At 42.5% G+C, this 15,035-nt stretch overlaps 1 protein-coding gene across 1 annotated transcript in view; it reads left to right on the top strand.

The window, feature by feature from the left end:
* Positions 1–15,035, top strand: part of TENM1 (teneurin transmembrane protein 1) — a 508,339-nt gene that overhangs the window by 408,431 nt on the left and 84,873 nt on the right. Inside the window, exons 19-20 of the mRNA XM_090059290.1 lie at positions 7,686–7,935; positions 9,468–9,488. Coding sequence (XP_089915416.1) covers positions 7,686–7,935; positions 9,468–9,488 — 271 coding nt within the window. The remainder of the gene's footprint in view (positions 1–7,685; positions 7,936–9,467; positions 9,489–15,035) is intronic.

Genomic DNA, 15,035 nt, shown 5'->3' with positions numbered 1-15,035 from the left:
GGTTCAATCCCCTCGTAGGCTATGTCTTTTTTGGGAGACTAGATGATTTCCTGAAGTAGCCTTCCAGCCCTACTGTTCTAATATTCTGTGATAAGCTTTTGGTTTGAATCCAGTATTGGACAATGGGGGTTGGCCGTTGTTGCAGTTTGTTGGTCTATGTGAAACAATTTTACAACACATCATCTTCTCGTTGGATGTACTCACCACAAAACTGGCTTCAGCTGGCACCATTATTGGCAGTCACATCAGGGAAGTGGAAAATCTAATGGTTAGGAAAACCAAACCAGCTACTTGCATGTAGATATGGTGTTTCTAAAGTATATTTCAAAGACTGTGTAGAAGCTTACATACCTGCCCATACATTGTCCTTTGGCTAGGTTACAGTTCAGGCTAGAAGTCCAGCAGCATTCACCAGTGCTAAGCAAAACAACCCGCTGAATCATTTTATTTCCCTAATGTGATTTCTGCTTAAAATTTCTCAAGGCATTAATCTGTTTTCAGGTTGTTAACATTTTGTTCTTATCCCCCCTCCCCCCAGTAGCTATAAATAGGAACCCATGGGATAAATCTAGACAGTGAACTTGCCATACTTAGCATTGGCACCATTGCCACCCACAGTCCTCCACACTGGCTGTCCCCTAAGCTGGAAGCACAGTAGCTGTGTCCATCTGGCATTCAGAGGTAATGGAATTGGTACTGTCACCCACCATGTACTTAAAGGCATTGCCATTAGACCATGTAGACAGACCCTCAGTGCATTTAAATTATGAAGTGAATGCATGTTATAGTAAATTTCAGCAGCTGGAATATATAGGTATGTAGATAGGCAGATAATGGAGATGTAGGGAAAAAATGGTGAAAAACCTGGCTTCAGATCCTTAAGTAAGCATAAGTTTGCACACTGTTAACTTCAACATAGCTCCCCAAGTTTAAATCAGCTGAGATTCTCTCCACTAAAATCTATTTCCACCTGCAAACAACTGTTACCCAGATTCCTACACTGATATAAAGCTGTCAAGTTCTTTCACAAATTCTGTTGTCCAGCATATGAGTACAGTGTAAATATTCCATATACAAAAGGTCAGATTTAGTTTGTAAATTATCCAGATTTTTGTTTTGATTTGAAATAGTTTGACATTTTAAACAGCGGGTCTTTCAGCCCCACATTATTGGTTAGTATAGATTGTCTTTCTTAAATGCCAGCTATTGACATTTAACACAAAGAGGAATCTGACCTCAGGCAGCCCAGCCCCCAACTGTGAGCCACACAGTCTACTTTTTAGTGCCAATTTGCCACTGACATAGCTTAATTTCAAGACTCAGTTATTGGCAAAAACACCAATTTATATGGATGTGCAGGCTTCATACCGATTGTAATGATTCCCATTGTTTTTCACACTAAAATGTTTCTAAAAGGCTTTGTAAATGTCAAGATAGGACCCAAGGGCTAAACATTTGGGGCTAAATTATGCCTTTCAGCAACAAGCACAGAGCACGTGGTGATAAATTCTTCTAGCAGCAGCTCCCAAAGACAGTATAAGACAACTGGCTATACTTCAGATTGCAGGCACCCAAGCTAGCTTTAAACAGGCTAGCTTAGGCAGTCCTCGCTGCAGCACACAGGCTGCTTCGAGCTTCTGCTGTGGCTAGATTCCTTCCAATATCCAAGCTAGATCATTTAAAGCTGGGGGTATCTCTAAGCTACACAGGGGATGTATCTGAGATGCTTTTATCTAATGCACAGTGAAGCATCAGTGTCTATACATACACAGCAGTTACTGCATAGTAGATTAGTCCAATGTGCCATTTTCTAGTACCTGTAGATAAAGGTACTAGAAATCAGTGCATTAAACTAATATGCCAAAGTGAATGTGTAGACACTGACCAGGAGCAAAGTGCAGAGGGCCACAGGGGGTGGGGAGAGCTGCCCAGGCTCGGTGGGATGGTGCCTCCCAGCCGCGTGGAGATCAGGATGGGTCCCAATCTCCACATGGCTGGAAGCCAGCTGCCCAGACGGTTCTCCCTTGCCCTGTGGATAGCCTCTACCCTATCCCACCAAGCTGGGACAGCTCTCTCCCAGACGCATGGAAAGCAGGACAGGTCCCAACCTCCATGTAGCTGGGAGGGAGTGTCCCCATCTCCATGTGGCTGAGAGGCAACTGCCTGGCACCCCAAGCAGCTCTCCCCTGCCCCGCGAAGATCAGGACCAGCCCCTGTGCCCCCTGTAAGCCTGAGACTGGCATCCAGGGAAGCTTGGAAATCCCCCTGGCTGCTGCAGGGGGGGAGAACAGAGCAGCCCTAAACTGAACTCCTGTCAGGAGCAGATTTACTGCCGACAGGCACACATTCAGATGCGTGCGGAGGCCCAGTTTAACGCACCTGAATTTTCATGCTATGCTTACTTCAAAAGGATGCAGCCTCTTCTACATATTCCTGTTAGTACTATCCCTGAGAAACCCTTGTGATTTAAATAAGTACAAATTTTGACTTGCACTAACTCTTATACCTATGTTTTCCCTGGGGAAAGGGGTCTTCCTCTCCCAGCTGGGGGAAGGACACAGACCAAAGCCATTTTGAAAGTCTAATTAATTGAAGCAGCTTTCTTTAATAGGACTATAGGATAATACGTTCTCATTTTTAGTTACATTAGTGATCAGGTGGACCAGAATCGAATAACAATCAGCTCAAGAGGATCCTGCATTACTGTATTGCGCGTCTTCTCAGGGGCTTTGTTTTGTCCCCTTATTTCCATTGGGTCTTTATGCACACATTGGATCTTACATGTATTTCCCTTTCAATCCAATCCTGCTTTGACCATGTTTACTGCTTAAAACATTTCCAGAAATAGACCAGTGGTTCCTTATCGTGGAAATTGAAAGTAACATTTTCCTGTCTCTCTCTATTTTGCATACCACCGTCTTAAAGGGGCCTCACAACAGAGCAGCAACCTAGAACATTGCTTGCTAAGAACACCTAAGCATTACAGGAGTCCTGTTCAGCTTATTCATCTGCCTTTTCAAATAAATATAAGCAAGCACTTAATATTTTCATGTAAGTAGGGTGAATAAATATCCATCTGACACACTTAAGAAGGGATTTTAATTTTATGCAGTCTTTAAGTATTTGTTATCTAACATTCCCACCTAACATACAGGCACAAACCGGGAAAGATTAAGATTTAAATCAGGGTAAACTGTTATTCACCTTTCCCTTTCCAAGTATCCAGTCATGGGAGGCATAGAGTACATGTTGTTCCTTGAAGTTAATTTGTCTAAAGTTAGGCATATACATAGGTGCCTCCTTGAACTGGGGTTATAAGACATGATCTAAAACCAAGTGAAATCACTGAAGTGTCTCATTGACTTCAGTGAGCTTTAGAGTACTCTAAAGTTCTCTAAAGCACTCTAAAGTAAGAACAAATGCTTGAGGAGTCCAAGATGGAAAAATAATTAAACATAGCAATTATCCATCTAACTTAGTAGAAAATAGCCCCACAAATAAATGATAAACCAGATATTCAGCTCCATTACCAAAAGGTCAAGAATAAATAATAGACTACTACTTGGCCTTAGCCAAAAGGTTAAGAAAATCTCTTCAATTTCAGCTATGCAACCCAGACATGTAAATAAGGCTAAGGTTGTGAGTCAAGCCTAAAGACAGAAAAAATGAATCTGAGGTTTATGTTCAGTTTGAGAGGAGCTGAAAGCATGATGATAGAACAGCTTTCTCAAATATGAATTTCTTGCAATTATTTTCAGAGGCCATAGATTTACTTCCTTTTTGAAATGCTGCCACTGGATCAACTGCAGGAATAACATCAGGAACACAATTCAAATGTAAAGTTTTTCTGTTCTTTATTTTGAATGGTTTTTGTTAACTTTCATTTTACCCTAACATCAGTTTAATCAGTTATATTGTGATACAGAGTTTGCAGTCAATTTCCATCAATAAAGTCTTCTCTCCCAGCAGACTTTCTGCTGTTGCTTCCCTATTCTTATGGTTATTTCTGTGCCTAAGAGAAAATGCATGAGCAGTGTAGGGTATAGTCTCCCCCTCTGACAGCTAAGCATTCTACTCTTGAAGCCAAGGAGTCAGACTCTATATCTTCAAAGTGGCCCCACTTAAGTAACATAGGTTGTTCCCAGCCAGACTGTCCTATAACCTATAGCCGCTGCTCTCCCACGATAAACCATAAGTGTACAGATGTTCAGTAAAAATGGCTGCTGCAGGAGAAAAATAACATGGGAACAACTAGAATTAAATATCTGTATGTGCTGTAGCTTCTCTCAGAAAAGAATAAAGTCATCCAGCATCCACCTCCATGCCTCAGGAGACAGTGAGTCACTCATTGGCCTCCACTGCTCAAGCAGGGAGCAGAACATGACCCCTTCACAGTCCCTACACTGTGCTGGAGAGAAACACAGGCTGACCATGAGAAGTCTGGGTCAGCCAATCAGGGCTGCCCTATGCACTGCTGCCACCTGCCACCAGGCAGACTAACGGAGCCTGCAGAGCATGCTAAGTAGAAATTCACAGCCCCTGCTCCCCTTCCCCCAGCTGCACAGTGTCAGCATTGCAAATTCTCCATTCTTCAGGGCCTCAGCATTCAACTGCCTATACATGCAGCTCTGGGTAAGTTTTTCTACCAAGAGAACAAACCTGAGAGAATTCTCCCAGATTATTTGAAAGTGTATATGCAGCCTAAGTCTCCTGCTGTAAGCACTAGGTTATTACAGGGAGGGTAGACATCACTATCATTAGGTGTCTCCTCAGAAGGTTCTGGATCCTGTGGATAGAAGCATTTTACTTGCAGCCCTGACTTCCAGGAAGGATGGAAGTTCTGACATATGCTCAGCATTTCCTATTCCCTAGTCAATGTCTGGTCTCTGAATTGCCCCTCAGAGATGCTTCATTTCCTCCAGTGAGTGTATAGGGAATCAAGGTGGTTAATTCCATTTCTTTGAATTACTCCCTAGAGCCAAGTGTCTAATATTTAAGGATATTGAAGCCTGAGCTGGAAGTACCTAAGAGGCCAATCTGGCCTTTGCTTTTAGAGAACACACAAAGCTGCATATTAGCTCCTGAATGCATAAAGTACTGTTGAACTGTCCAGCTAGCTCATGAATACGAATGAATGCCCCATTAACCAGTATTTCCTTTGAAGTGGATTATTCTTTAGATGGGCAAGTATATAGAAAGTTTTCTTTTTCCATGTTAAAGGAACTTAATTCTTTGAAGTTACAGATGCAGTAGCTCTGGCCCCGATCCAGCAACGTACTGATTGAAATCAAAGAGACTACTCACATGCTTAAAACTAAGCACATGCTTAAATTTTTTAAAAGCCAGGCAAACTCTCTGGAGTCCTAATTATATATTGGTGTCTGTATGAGACAGATGAGAGAGTGTCTTTACATAGTGAGCCTCAGACAAAGGCCAACATCTCCTGTCAGGAAAATGGTTTTACAGGGTGGGGGAAAGAAATAAATTTCCATTGATTATGTTGGTATATTTCCAAGGTCCTCTTCTATGCCGAGTCTAAACTCCAAAGGGAAATACATATCCTGTCCCTTGTTGTTCATAAATAAATTTGAAAAGTTTCCTCTTTGAAAGCCATATAAGGTGCCACCCACTAGGCTCCAAGGGGAATTTCCATTTCAAACTTCTTTACAAACTGCAAAATAACTTCTAAACAAGGACTATAAGATTGCTACAGTTGCAACTGTGTCAACATTTAAGGAGACTCTAAAGCAGTTGAATGTGGGCATGTCTACATGTGCATTTACACCAGCTTAAGTTTACTACACAGTAAGCAGGAATAGGCCGGCATTGACATGTGCAGGTGTTAAATCGCATTAACGCTGCACATGGACTGACTTGGGACTAAGGTTAGATCCAAGTCAATTCACACACACGTCATTACTGAACAATAGTGCGTTATCAAATTTACATTCAAGTCAGCATAAGTCATCATATTTACTGCGCGGTATGGGTGTGCACGTGTAGATGTGCGCCCATACTGCGTCGTAATTTTGGTTACTGTGCAGTAAATGCACACATGTAGACACACCCTGTGTCTCTTAATGCATAATTTCCTGTGCTGTTTAAATTATGAAGTGGATGGAGTTGCATCAATGTTAGACTGGTATTCAGTTCAGACTCAGGGCAATGGATGAGTTGTGTCTGTGGTTCATTTTACATAGCAAGTAGATTGATTGCGGTGGGTTGTGGTGTGAAGTGGTAGAAAGCTGTAACAAGAGCAATGCACTTCCTGAAGTTATACTGCCGAGAAAGTGTTGTTAATAGCTGGAGCAAGATTGAATGCTGTGGTATCATGGAATGGAATTATGCTTAGTTGGATGAAACATATATTCTTGTGACAATACCAACAAAGGAACCTTTCAGCCGGGTGGTTTTTTCAAAAGCTGAACACGGTGCAGTACAAAGGGGTTTTGCGCATGTCTTCTATTGTTCTGGCTTTAACCTGGGATATTAAAATGCCAGTGGCACGGTGTCTCCTACGAAGCACAGCTATCGCTTGTCAGTGTAATCAAAAACTATATTCGCCTGTGTTTTATTTCCTTAATCGCACTTCTTATTTGGGCTTTCTAATAGAACCAAGGGATTTGGAACCTGTGGTCTTGGAAGACTTCTGTAGAATACCTCTCTTCAGTTTTAAAATTGCCATGAGTATAGTAATAACATGTCATTTTTGAGGGTAATTGTTAACTATATTGCTATGTGGTTATATAAAAAAAGAATATCTACCTGAGAAAATAGATGTTAGTACAAGATCTGATATTACCAACCTAATAATCGGAAAGATTTTTGAATGATATGTCCTACTGCTCAGTGCTGAAATACTGACAAGTTGAAAAGCTGTTTTCTGTTTTATGGCAGAGCATATTGTATTTTCATTGGTAAGAAATTCCATTGCTGATCAGAATTCCTCTTCTATTCTTAACTCAGCTATACTGCAGTCACCACCATTTTTATACATTATCAGCAGCTTGCCTTTGAATATTGATTGTACACTGCAGTTCAATGCCCTTTTCTGAAAAATGCGGAGTAGTCCTGCTATTAATCTCCCTTAATTAAATATTCAAAGTGTCTAAGAAATTCCAGCACTGGCTAATAAAAATTTATGAATAAAATGAATATTTAAATAGTAATCCCCAAGAAATTAGATACCGCTGCAATTAACAGTCAATTTGTTAGAGTGTTAACTAACCATGCGCTCTAATCATGATCGCAGACCTTAAAATAGTCACTAACCACTACCCAAACAAGACGCTTGTTGAGCTGAGAGCAAGGGCTGGTTAGAATTGGAAGTCGGTTCTTAGACTCTTTTCCTTAACTCTTTAAAAGAACCGATCATACTCCTCCTTTTCAAGAAAGAGCTTTTCAGCAGCACTGCAAAATACACAAGTAAGTTGAAGAATGCAGTAACTCCTGCATTTTTCCCTGCCAGATGATTTTCATTTCAGCATTATAACAAGCCAGGAACTTACACCCGTGTTTTCAGAATGTGTAGGTAGAACAAGTTTTCTCGTTGCCGGCTCCGCTGATGTTTTTGTGGGATAATGAAAGCAAAACAGAGCTGAGCACAAAAACTGAGCAAAATTAATTTATTTGCTTTTTTATTATGACTCCTTTCTGTCTTCAACCTTCTCTTTTCTCCCATCTAGGCATTGTACACAAAGGAAATGGTGAGAACATGTTCATTTCCCAACAGCCCCCCGTTGTCTCGACTGTCATGGGTAACGGACACCAAAGAAGTGTCTCTTGCTCCAATTGCAATGGTCTTGCTCTCAACAACAAACTCTTTGCCCCAGTTGCTATGGCTTGTGGCCCTGATGGCAGTATATATATTGGAGACTTCAATTTTGTCAGACGGATATTTCCCTCAGGAAATTCCATTAGCATTTTAGAACTACGGTAAGAAATCATTGATTTCATTGATTGGTTGGTGCTCAGATTTATTATCATGAATATGATACTGCTATGAGAAATTCAATGAAAAATTTTTAAGTGGCCTGAGGGATCAGCCAAATTTAGCTGCCCAGAAACGATGCGTCTTTCTTATTTAATGTCAAACAACATATATATCCGAAACCTTAAGATTACTTTAAGGCGATCAGTTAAGTGAGGCAGGGGTGCTTATGTTACATCTTCCTAATTATGTAATTGGTTAAAAAGGTGTAAACTGAACACGCTTAATCCTCTCCCCCATATATTTTTCGCATACATTTTTCAAGGTAGAGTAAGATTTTAAAGCATTTTTTTGCTTTAAATCAATTTAACTACCTAAGATGAAAGAGTTGAACAGAGTAATAGATTCAAATATGGTCAGAGCTCACAGAGCATTGGTGCTTACTGTTAAGGGCAGATTGAGTGCAAAAGTATGTAGATCCAGCTAAATTGTTTCCCAGGCCTTTCTTAGAAACACAGCAAACTAAAGCTGGGTGGATCTTAAGACATATGCAGGTCACAGGCATTCAAAACACAAATCTCTCGATCCAGGGGGTGTTCTGCCACCAAAAGGCTACTGTCCAGTACCTACCCTGCTATACCAGTGGTGCTCAATCTCCAGTCTGTGAAGTCATGTCATCCAGCAGTAATAGGGATCCCCACGGGCTAATTGCCGTTCCTTTGCTGTCAAATTTCCTGACCCATAGAAAGCCCCACTGGCAAGATAACATGGCCCTATGCTCTAGATCACACAGGCGTGGGGTTGGGCCAGCATGCAGGGTCAGGCTGGTACATGGCCGGATTTGGTATGCTGGATTGCACCCGCAGACAGACCCCACATTGCTCATTTGGCCCATGACGCTGTAAGACTGTGCGCCACTGTACTCGATACACCTGCCCCTGCCATTGACACTGCACCCAGTTTTACTCTTGGGAGGTACAAAATAGCCCTAGCCCCCACAATATTACAGTAAAGCTTTTCTCACAGTTGCTATTTACATACTGTGCTACTTGCCCACTCTTATCTCCACTAGAGTTCCTTTCTCTGAAAAGCCACTAATCTGTACTGGAATCAGTGGGACCACTCACTTTTTAGGATTAAGCCTTTACTCATTTCAAGTACCAAATTACACCAGGGCACCATGTGCCATGTAATTTATACCCCACCAAGCCTTTATTGCATATCCAAGTACATGGCTGGACTTCCAACTAGCATGATTAGAGCTAAGACTGCGCATGGATTGTCTGTGAGCTGTGGGCAGTGGAAAAGAAGCAACTAAATTGGAGTGAGAGAAATGATGGATAAAGTGGTGGTGGGATGCTGAATGACTTGACTGCTTTCCTTGATTCCTACATGGTGCATTGGTGGGCTGTACAAAGTGAATAAGTCTGGGGTGGGGGGTGTTGTAGGCAGAGGTGATTGTTGTGGGTTTTGGTCAATGTTGCCAACTGATGTGTGCTGTTTTGCTTTTTTTCTGGCTCCTGAACTGTCATTTTAGGAACAGAGATACAAGGCATAGGTAAGTAAAATCTGGTACTGTTGTGTACACATGCCACTGCTTTAAAAGAACAAACCTAAGCAAAGGGAGGAGCGGGGTTCGGTACAGGTTGACAGAAGCACTGTACCTCTAACCAATGTGAGTAAAGATCAAACTCAGCTGTGTTTGCTTTAGGGGGGTGTAGAGGTGGATCACCTCTCCAGACCTACAGGCCCCTCAGTTTGCTAAGAGCAAGGGCTAAGAGTATTTGTTAAAGGTGACGGTGTTATTTCATTAACATGTGTCCTGTTCATTTTGATCTACAAGCACGTTTCAGAAACTAAGGGTAAAACAGCTGCTTGTGTTGTAGGTCTGTGACAGAGTGGGAAACTGTACAGCAGCAGGAACACTGACAGCAGCTTTGTCAAATGACCCCATCATTCATGACTATCTAGAGAAGTGATGTGGTCCACAAACTGCATTGCACACCGAGTGGTTTTATTTTAAAATTGCTGTTAATTTCTGAAACATCCTCATATATTTTATCTACACGTCAACTGTAAATGTGGTCTGCCAGGGCAAAGTAGAACTGGTCAAGGAACAGTCACAGAATTGTGACTTGGCAAGTCACAGCTCCTTTTCTGCTTTCACACGGCCCTGGGGAGGAGGAATAAGTTACTGCCCACTTTTTAGAGCAGCTCATTCCTTACTGTGGGGCCTGTTGCCCACTCCACACAACAGGTAGTGAGAGAGGTGGGCAAAAAAGTAGATACCCAAAGGTGCTTTCCTTTCTTTCCCCCTTCTGCCCCCTTCCTTGTATTAAGAAGCAGTGCAAGAAAGCCTCGTTCTCTTTATCACAGCAGAATCACAGCCTAAGCATAACCCAGCATGGGGGAAGAGGAAAGGGGGACGGACTCTGGATAGCTGAGTGTAGGCTGGATCAATCAGCCAGTACGTGACATTAAAAGGGGCAGGAATAACAGAGAACAACAGGCTACCAGGGCTTCTTACGCTTTCTTTAGATTATAAGAAACAAGCTCCTCCCTCCCCTGCCAGATTAGTTAAAGGAGTAGATAAGGCAGGATTGAGGCATCCTATTTTGATGGCTGTGTGACAACACAGAGAAAATCCCAGAACAGACTAAACCAAATGTACAGCACATTTTGCTTTGAGGGCTGACACAATCATCATCAATTATTTGCCTTTCGCCACAATATTATTACTGAATGAGAGTTTATTTGCCAGCCTCCTTATCAAAAATATAATCTTTCATGCATTTTGCAACAATAAAGCTAATGGGAAGATATTACAGTAGCTGATGGCATGCATTTCCATGGTTTGTTTTAATGATTGTTTCAATTTTGCTCCCGGGATAAACTGGTCAAATTTGTTCTAAATTACATAAAGTTGAAAAGAACAAAATTGAATTGGTTTGCTCTGGAATGCCAATTGTCAACAAAATGGCATCAATCAAGGTTCTTAATTTTTGCTTCAGTTTATGAAAGACAACTTTCTCAATGTCAGTTCAGTAAAACAGGAACCTGCTAGCTTGTCTACATAGGCTTAAACATTAGTTACTTGTCAGATTACTTCCCACTAAAGTGCTGTAGACTATTAATTGCAAGTATTAATTGCCTATTTGCCGAGTTACATTAGTCTTACTAACTTAAAAGAAGTGATCTGTGGTAAATTGAAACACATCACTTAGAGCAAGTAAAAGGTATTGTGGTTATGGAAAAGCTGTTACCAGTCTTCAATGCACACAGCTCTGCTGAGGCTTTAAAAGCCACAGCCACATTAGAGAAGGGTGTGAATGTGCCTTCTTCCCAAGGAGGAAGAGGAACATAGAGTGCTTCCACAGTTGTAGATTGGTCTTGCAGGAGTAGCAGCTATTGTACCTTTTGCCACAGTTTGGGTAACCTGCAGATGGGCCCTGTCTGGGGATGGGGTGGAATCAGGCCCTTGGAGGAGTCCATCAGCTCCATTGGAGACCTCTGGGAACGCCATAGCGTGCAGAGAAAGCCCTTACTACACAGTGTCTGAGGATGCTCGGCCAGACCCTTCTAGCTAGTACAGGAAGAACAGGACTGTGCCCTGCCTCTTCTGCCCCCATTCTGGACTGGTTTGCATCTCTTAGAGCAGAAGGAAGGCAGTCTGTGGTCAGGTCAGGATTGAAAACCTGCTCCCGTTATGACCATAAGCAGTAAACCTGTACTACTCAACGCCAAGTGCTGGGTAGTGGTTAATTAACCTGGCAACCTCTGGAAGCACTAACAGCTTCAGGTGGATGAGCGCCTAAGGAAGGTAGTGGAACCCTTGATGGAGGAAATGCCATCAGAAGGTAGATGAGCATAATCACTCAGTAGTGTTGCCTTCTTTTAGAAAGGTAAAACTACTAAAGAAAATACTCTGCACAGCATCAGCTTCACTGTGAGCAACAAGGTGGTAAAGCTTATAGAAACACCCATCATCCAACTTAGACTTCAGACAGTCATCAGCTTTGTGAACATCATCACCGTGTATGCACCAACACTCAGCTCCATGCCTTAGGAGAAGGATAAATTTTATGACACTACACCAAGTTGTCAAAGGAATACCATCAACCGAGCAACTGTTCCTCCTTGGAGATTTTAATGCAAGAGTCAGAGCAGGCAACAACTCATGGCCAGATTGCCAAGGTGTTTAGCATTGGCAAGATAAATGAAAATGGCCAATGATTTCTTGAATTCTGTGCCCAAAAGCAATTGTGCATTACCAATTCATATCTTGCTGGAAAAAATCATCAGTGTCATGGCAACGTCCATGATCGGGTCACTAGCACCAATTAGACCTTGTTATTGTTAGGAGGAAAGATTTACCTTCAGTGCAGACGACCCACACATTCCACAGCGCCAATTGTGACACCGTCCACTCCTTGATCATTAACAAAGTGAATATTACATCCGAGAGACTACATGGAGGAAAACCTAGGAGCAAGTCCAGAATCAATACCACTAACGCCAAGAATCGGAGGAAGTGCTAACAGTTTGTGAAAGCTTTCAAACTTGACATGTTTGGGAAGTAAGTATAAAAGAACACAGAGGACATTTGGGAAGGTTTAAGAACTGCAATCCGTGAAACAGCTAAAGCTGCGTTTGGGGAAAAGAGGCCATTTGATATGAACTGTTTGAGGAAAATGCAGAAGAACTATTACCTTTTGTCAGCATCAAGAACACAGCCTATCTGGAACACAGCAAGAAGCCAACTGAGAGCACCAAAAAATGAGGTACAGAGAGCAACCAGACACTGGGCAAATCAGTACTAAACTAAACTCTGTGTTGAGATGCAGACAGCCTCAGACACAGGAAACTAAAAGTCCTGTGCAATGGTTTGAAGAAAGCTCGAGGCCCTACTGTCAACAAGGTTGCTCCTCTCAAATTGTGCAATGGTGAAGCCGTTACAGATATAAACAAGCAGATGTCTCTTTGGGCTGAACACTACTCAGAGCTATACTTACAAGAAAGAAACATTACCAGCAAATCACTAGACCTGCCAACTCAACGGGTCATGCTAGAGTTAGATGTGGAGCCCACTATAGAAGAGTTAAGTAATGCCATTGATTTATTATCAAGTGGCAAGACTTCTGGAAAAGATGGCATCCCAGTGGAAATTCTCAAGTCCAGCAAAGGAAGCCTATTTCATCAGCTGCTACTCAAAAGCTGGAAAGAGAGTGAGGTGCCCCAAGACATGCGTCATGCAAACATTGTCACTATATGTATAAAAATAAAGGAGATAAGAGTGACTGCAATAACTACAGAGGTATCTTACAACTTAGTACAGCAGGAAAAGCTTTCACAAGAATCATGTTGGTGTATCTACAACAGCTGCTGCGCCATATTTACCGTGAATCTCAGTGTGGATTCAGGGCTGGAAGATAAACCATAGACATGATATTTTCCCTGAGGCAACTTCAAAAAAAGTGCAGAGAGCAACACTGACCACTGTGCATCACCTTTGTGGATCTAACAAAACCATTTGATACCATCAGTGAAGCAGGTCTGTTTGCAGTCGCGGAAAAGATGAGATGCTCACAAATCCTGTTAAGTCTTAGACGTTCCTTCCACAAGAACATGAAAGCTACTGTTTGAGATGAGAAACAGAGGGAAGCAAGGATGTGTTCTTGCCCCTACACGCTTTGTAATCTTCTTCTCACTGCTCCTGAACCTACCCGCTTGAAGACCTGGAAGGTGGAATATACCTTCACACAAGATCAGATGGGAAACTCTTCAACCTGTCATGACTTAAGGTAAAGACTAAAATTAGAAAGGTGCTTATCAGGGAGCTTCTATTCACTTCCCTTATAGCCCACAACAAAGACCTACTACAAGAACTCATGGAGCACCTCTAAGAGCTTGCCAGGCATTTGCTGTCACCATCAGCATAAAGAAAACAGTTGTGTTGGGACAGGGAGTTCCACAAGATCCATCAATCTTTATTAACGAGAACCAGCTAGAAGTTCACCTGCCTAGGCTCCACAGTGACCGCCAACCTCTCACTGGATGAAGAACTTAACGTTCGCATCAGAAAGGCTGCCATCACCTTCAGCAGACTAGTTAAAACAGCATGGAACAACTCAAAGCTTACCATCAAGACCAAAATGCTAGTGTACAACACTTGCATATTCAGCAGTCTCATGTATGGTGGGGAAGCATGGACAACGTATGCATAACCTGCTTCCACCTGTGCTCTTTATGCTGCATACTCAACTTCAAATGGCAAGATAAAGCTACCAATGCAGAAGTGCTTCAAAGGGCAGATTTACCAAGTGTGACAGCCCTACTCAAATAGAGACTGCTGTACTGGCTAGGCCTTCTGAGCACATTGCCCAAAAACAACACGATGTCCCAAGCCTCAGTACAAAGACGCTTGCAAGTACTGCCGTAGGCTGCACTATCCACCATCTCTCGCAGACAAAAGGATCCCAAGCAGTCTGTGTGCTTCCCTAGTGTAAAGACTGCAGTTGTGGCCTGTCCTTGTAAGGCTCATTCCTTCTCCCAGCATGTGCCACCTCCTACACAAAGGCAGTATTGTAGCTGCAGTATGCCCTCCCTGTGATAACAGTCCATAATTAGCTGGTGCAAAAGGTGGGCAAGACCACTCATGATAAAATGGTGGCATTTAGTAGCCTGGAGTGGCTGTTACTCCTTATACATGGAACTCGGGAAGCAACTTGAACTTGCAACAGCACCCAACAGCTGGCATTAAGTTCCAGCCCTCAGCACCCTCCTCAGTCTCCAAAGAGAGATGAGCCTGAGACCACGTGGAAGAGACTAACGAATGCCAGCAATATAAGACGTGGTGCTAGTGAGAAGTCTGAACTCGACGGCTGCACACAGGGACTGCTTCACAGTCATTCGCTCTCTTTTATGCCATGGGGGCTCCTTGTGTAGCAACATCATACAAGGCAAGGGGCAAATTCATCGTACAGATAAGTTCCAAGCCCCGTTTTCATGAAGACAGAGCTTTGCAGCCAGCCTGAATTCGTGACACGGATTTTTACCTGCTGCTTTGAGTACTCGGCCAAGTGCTTTGGGTAGCCATTTTCTAGAA

This window comes from Crocodylus siamensis, chromosome 8, assembly GCF_052110815.1.
Source record: "Crocodylus siamensis isolate JL-2025a chromosome 8, ASM5211081v1, whole genome shotgun sequence".
Classification (NCBI taxonomy): domain Eukaryota; kingdom Metazoa; phylum Chordata; order Crocodylia; family Crocodylidae; genus Crocodylus; species Crocodylus siamensis.
This window is presented reverse-complemented; position numbering and strand designations above follow the sequence as displayed.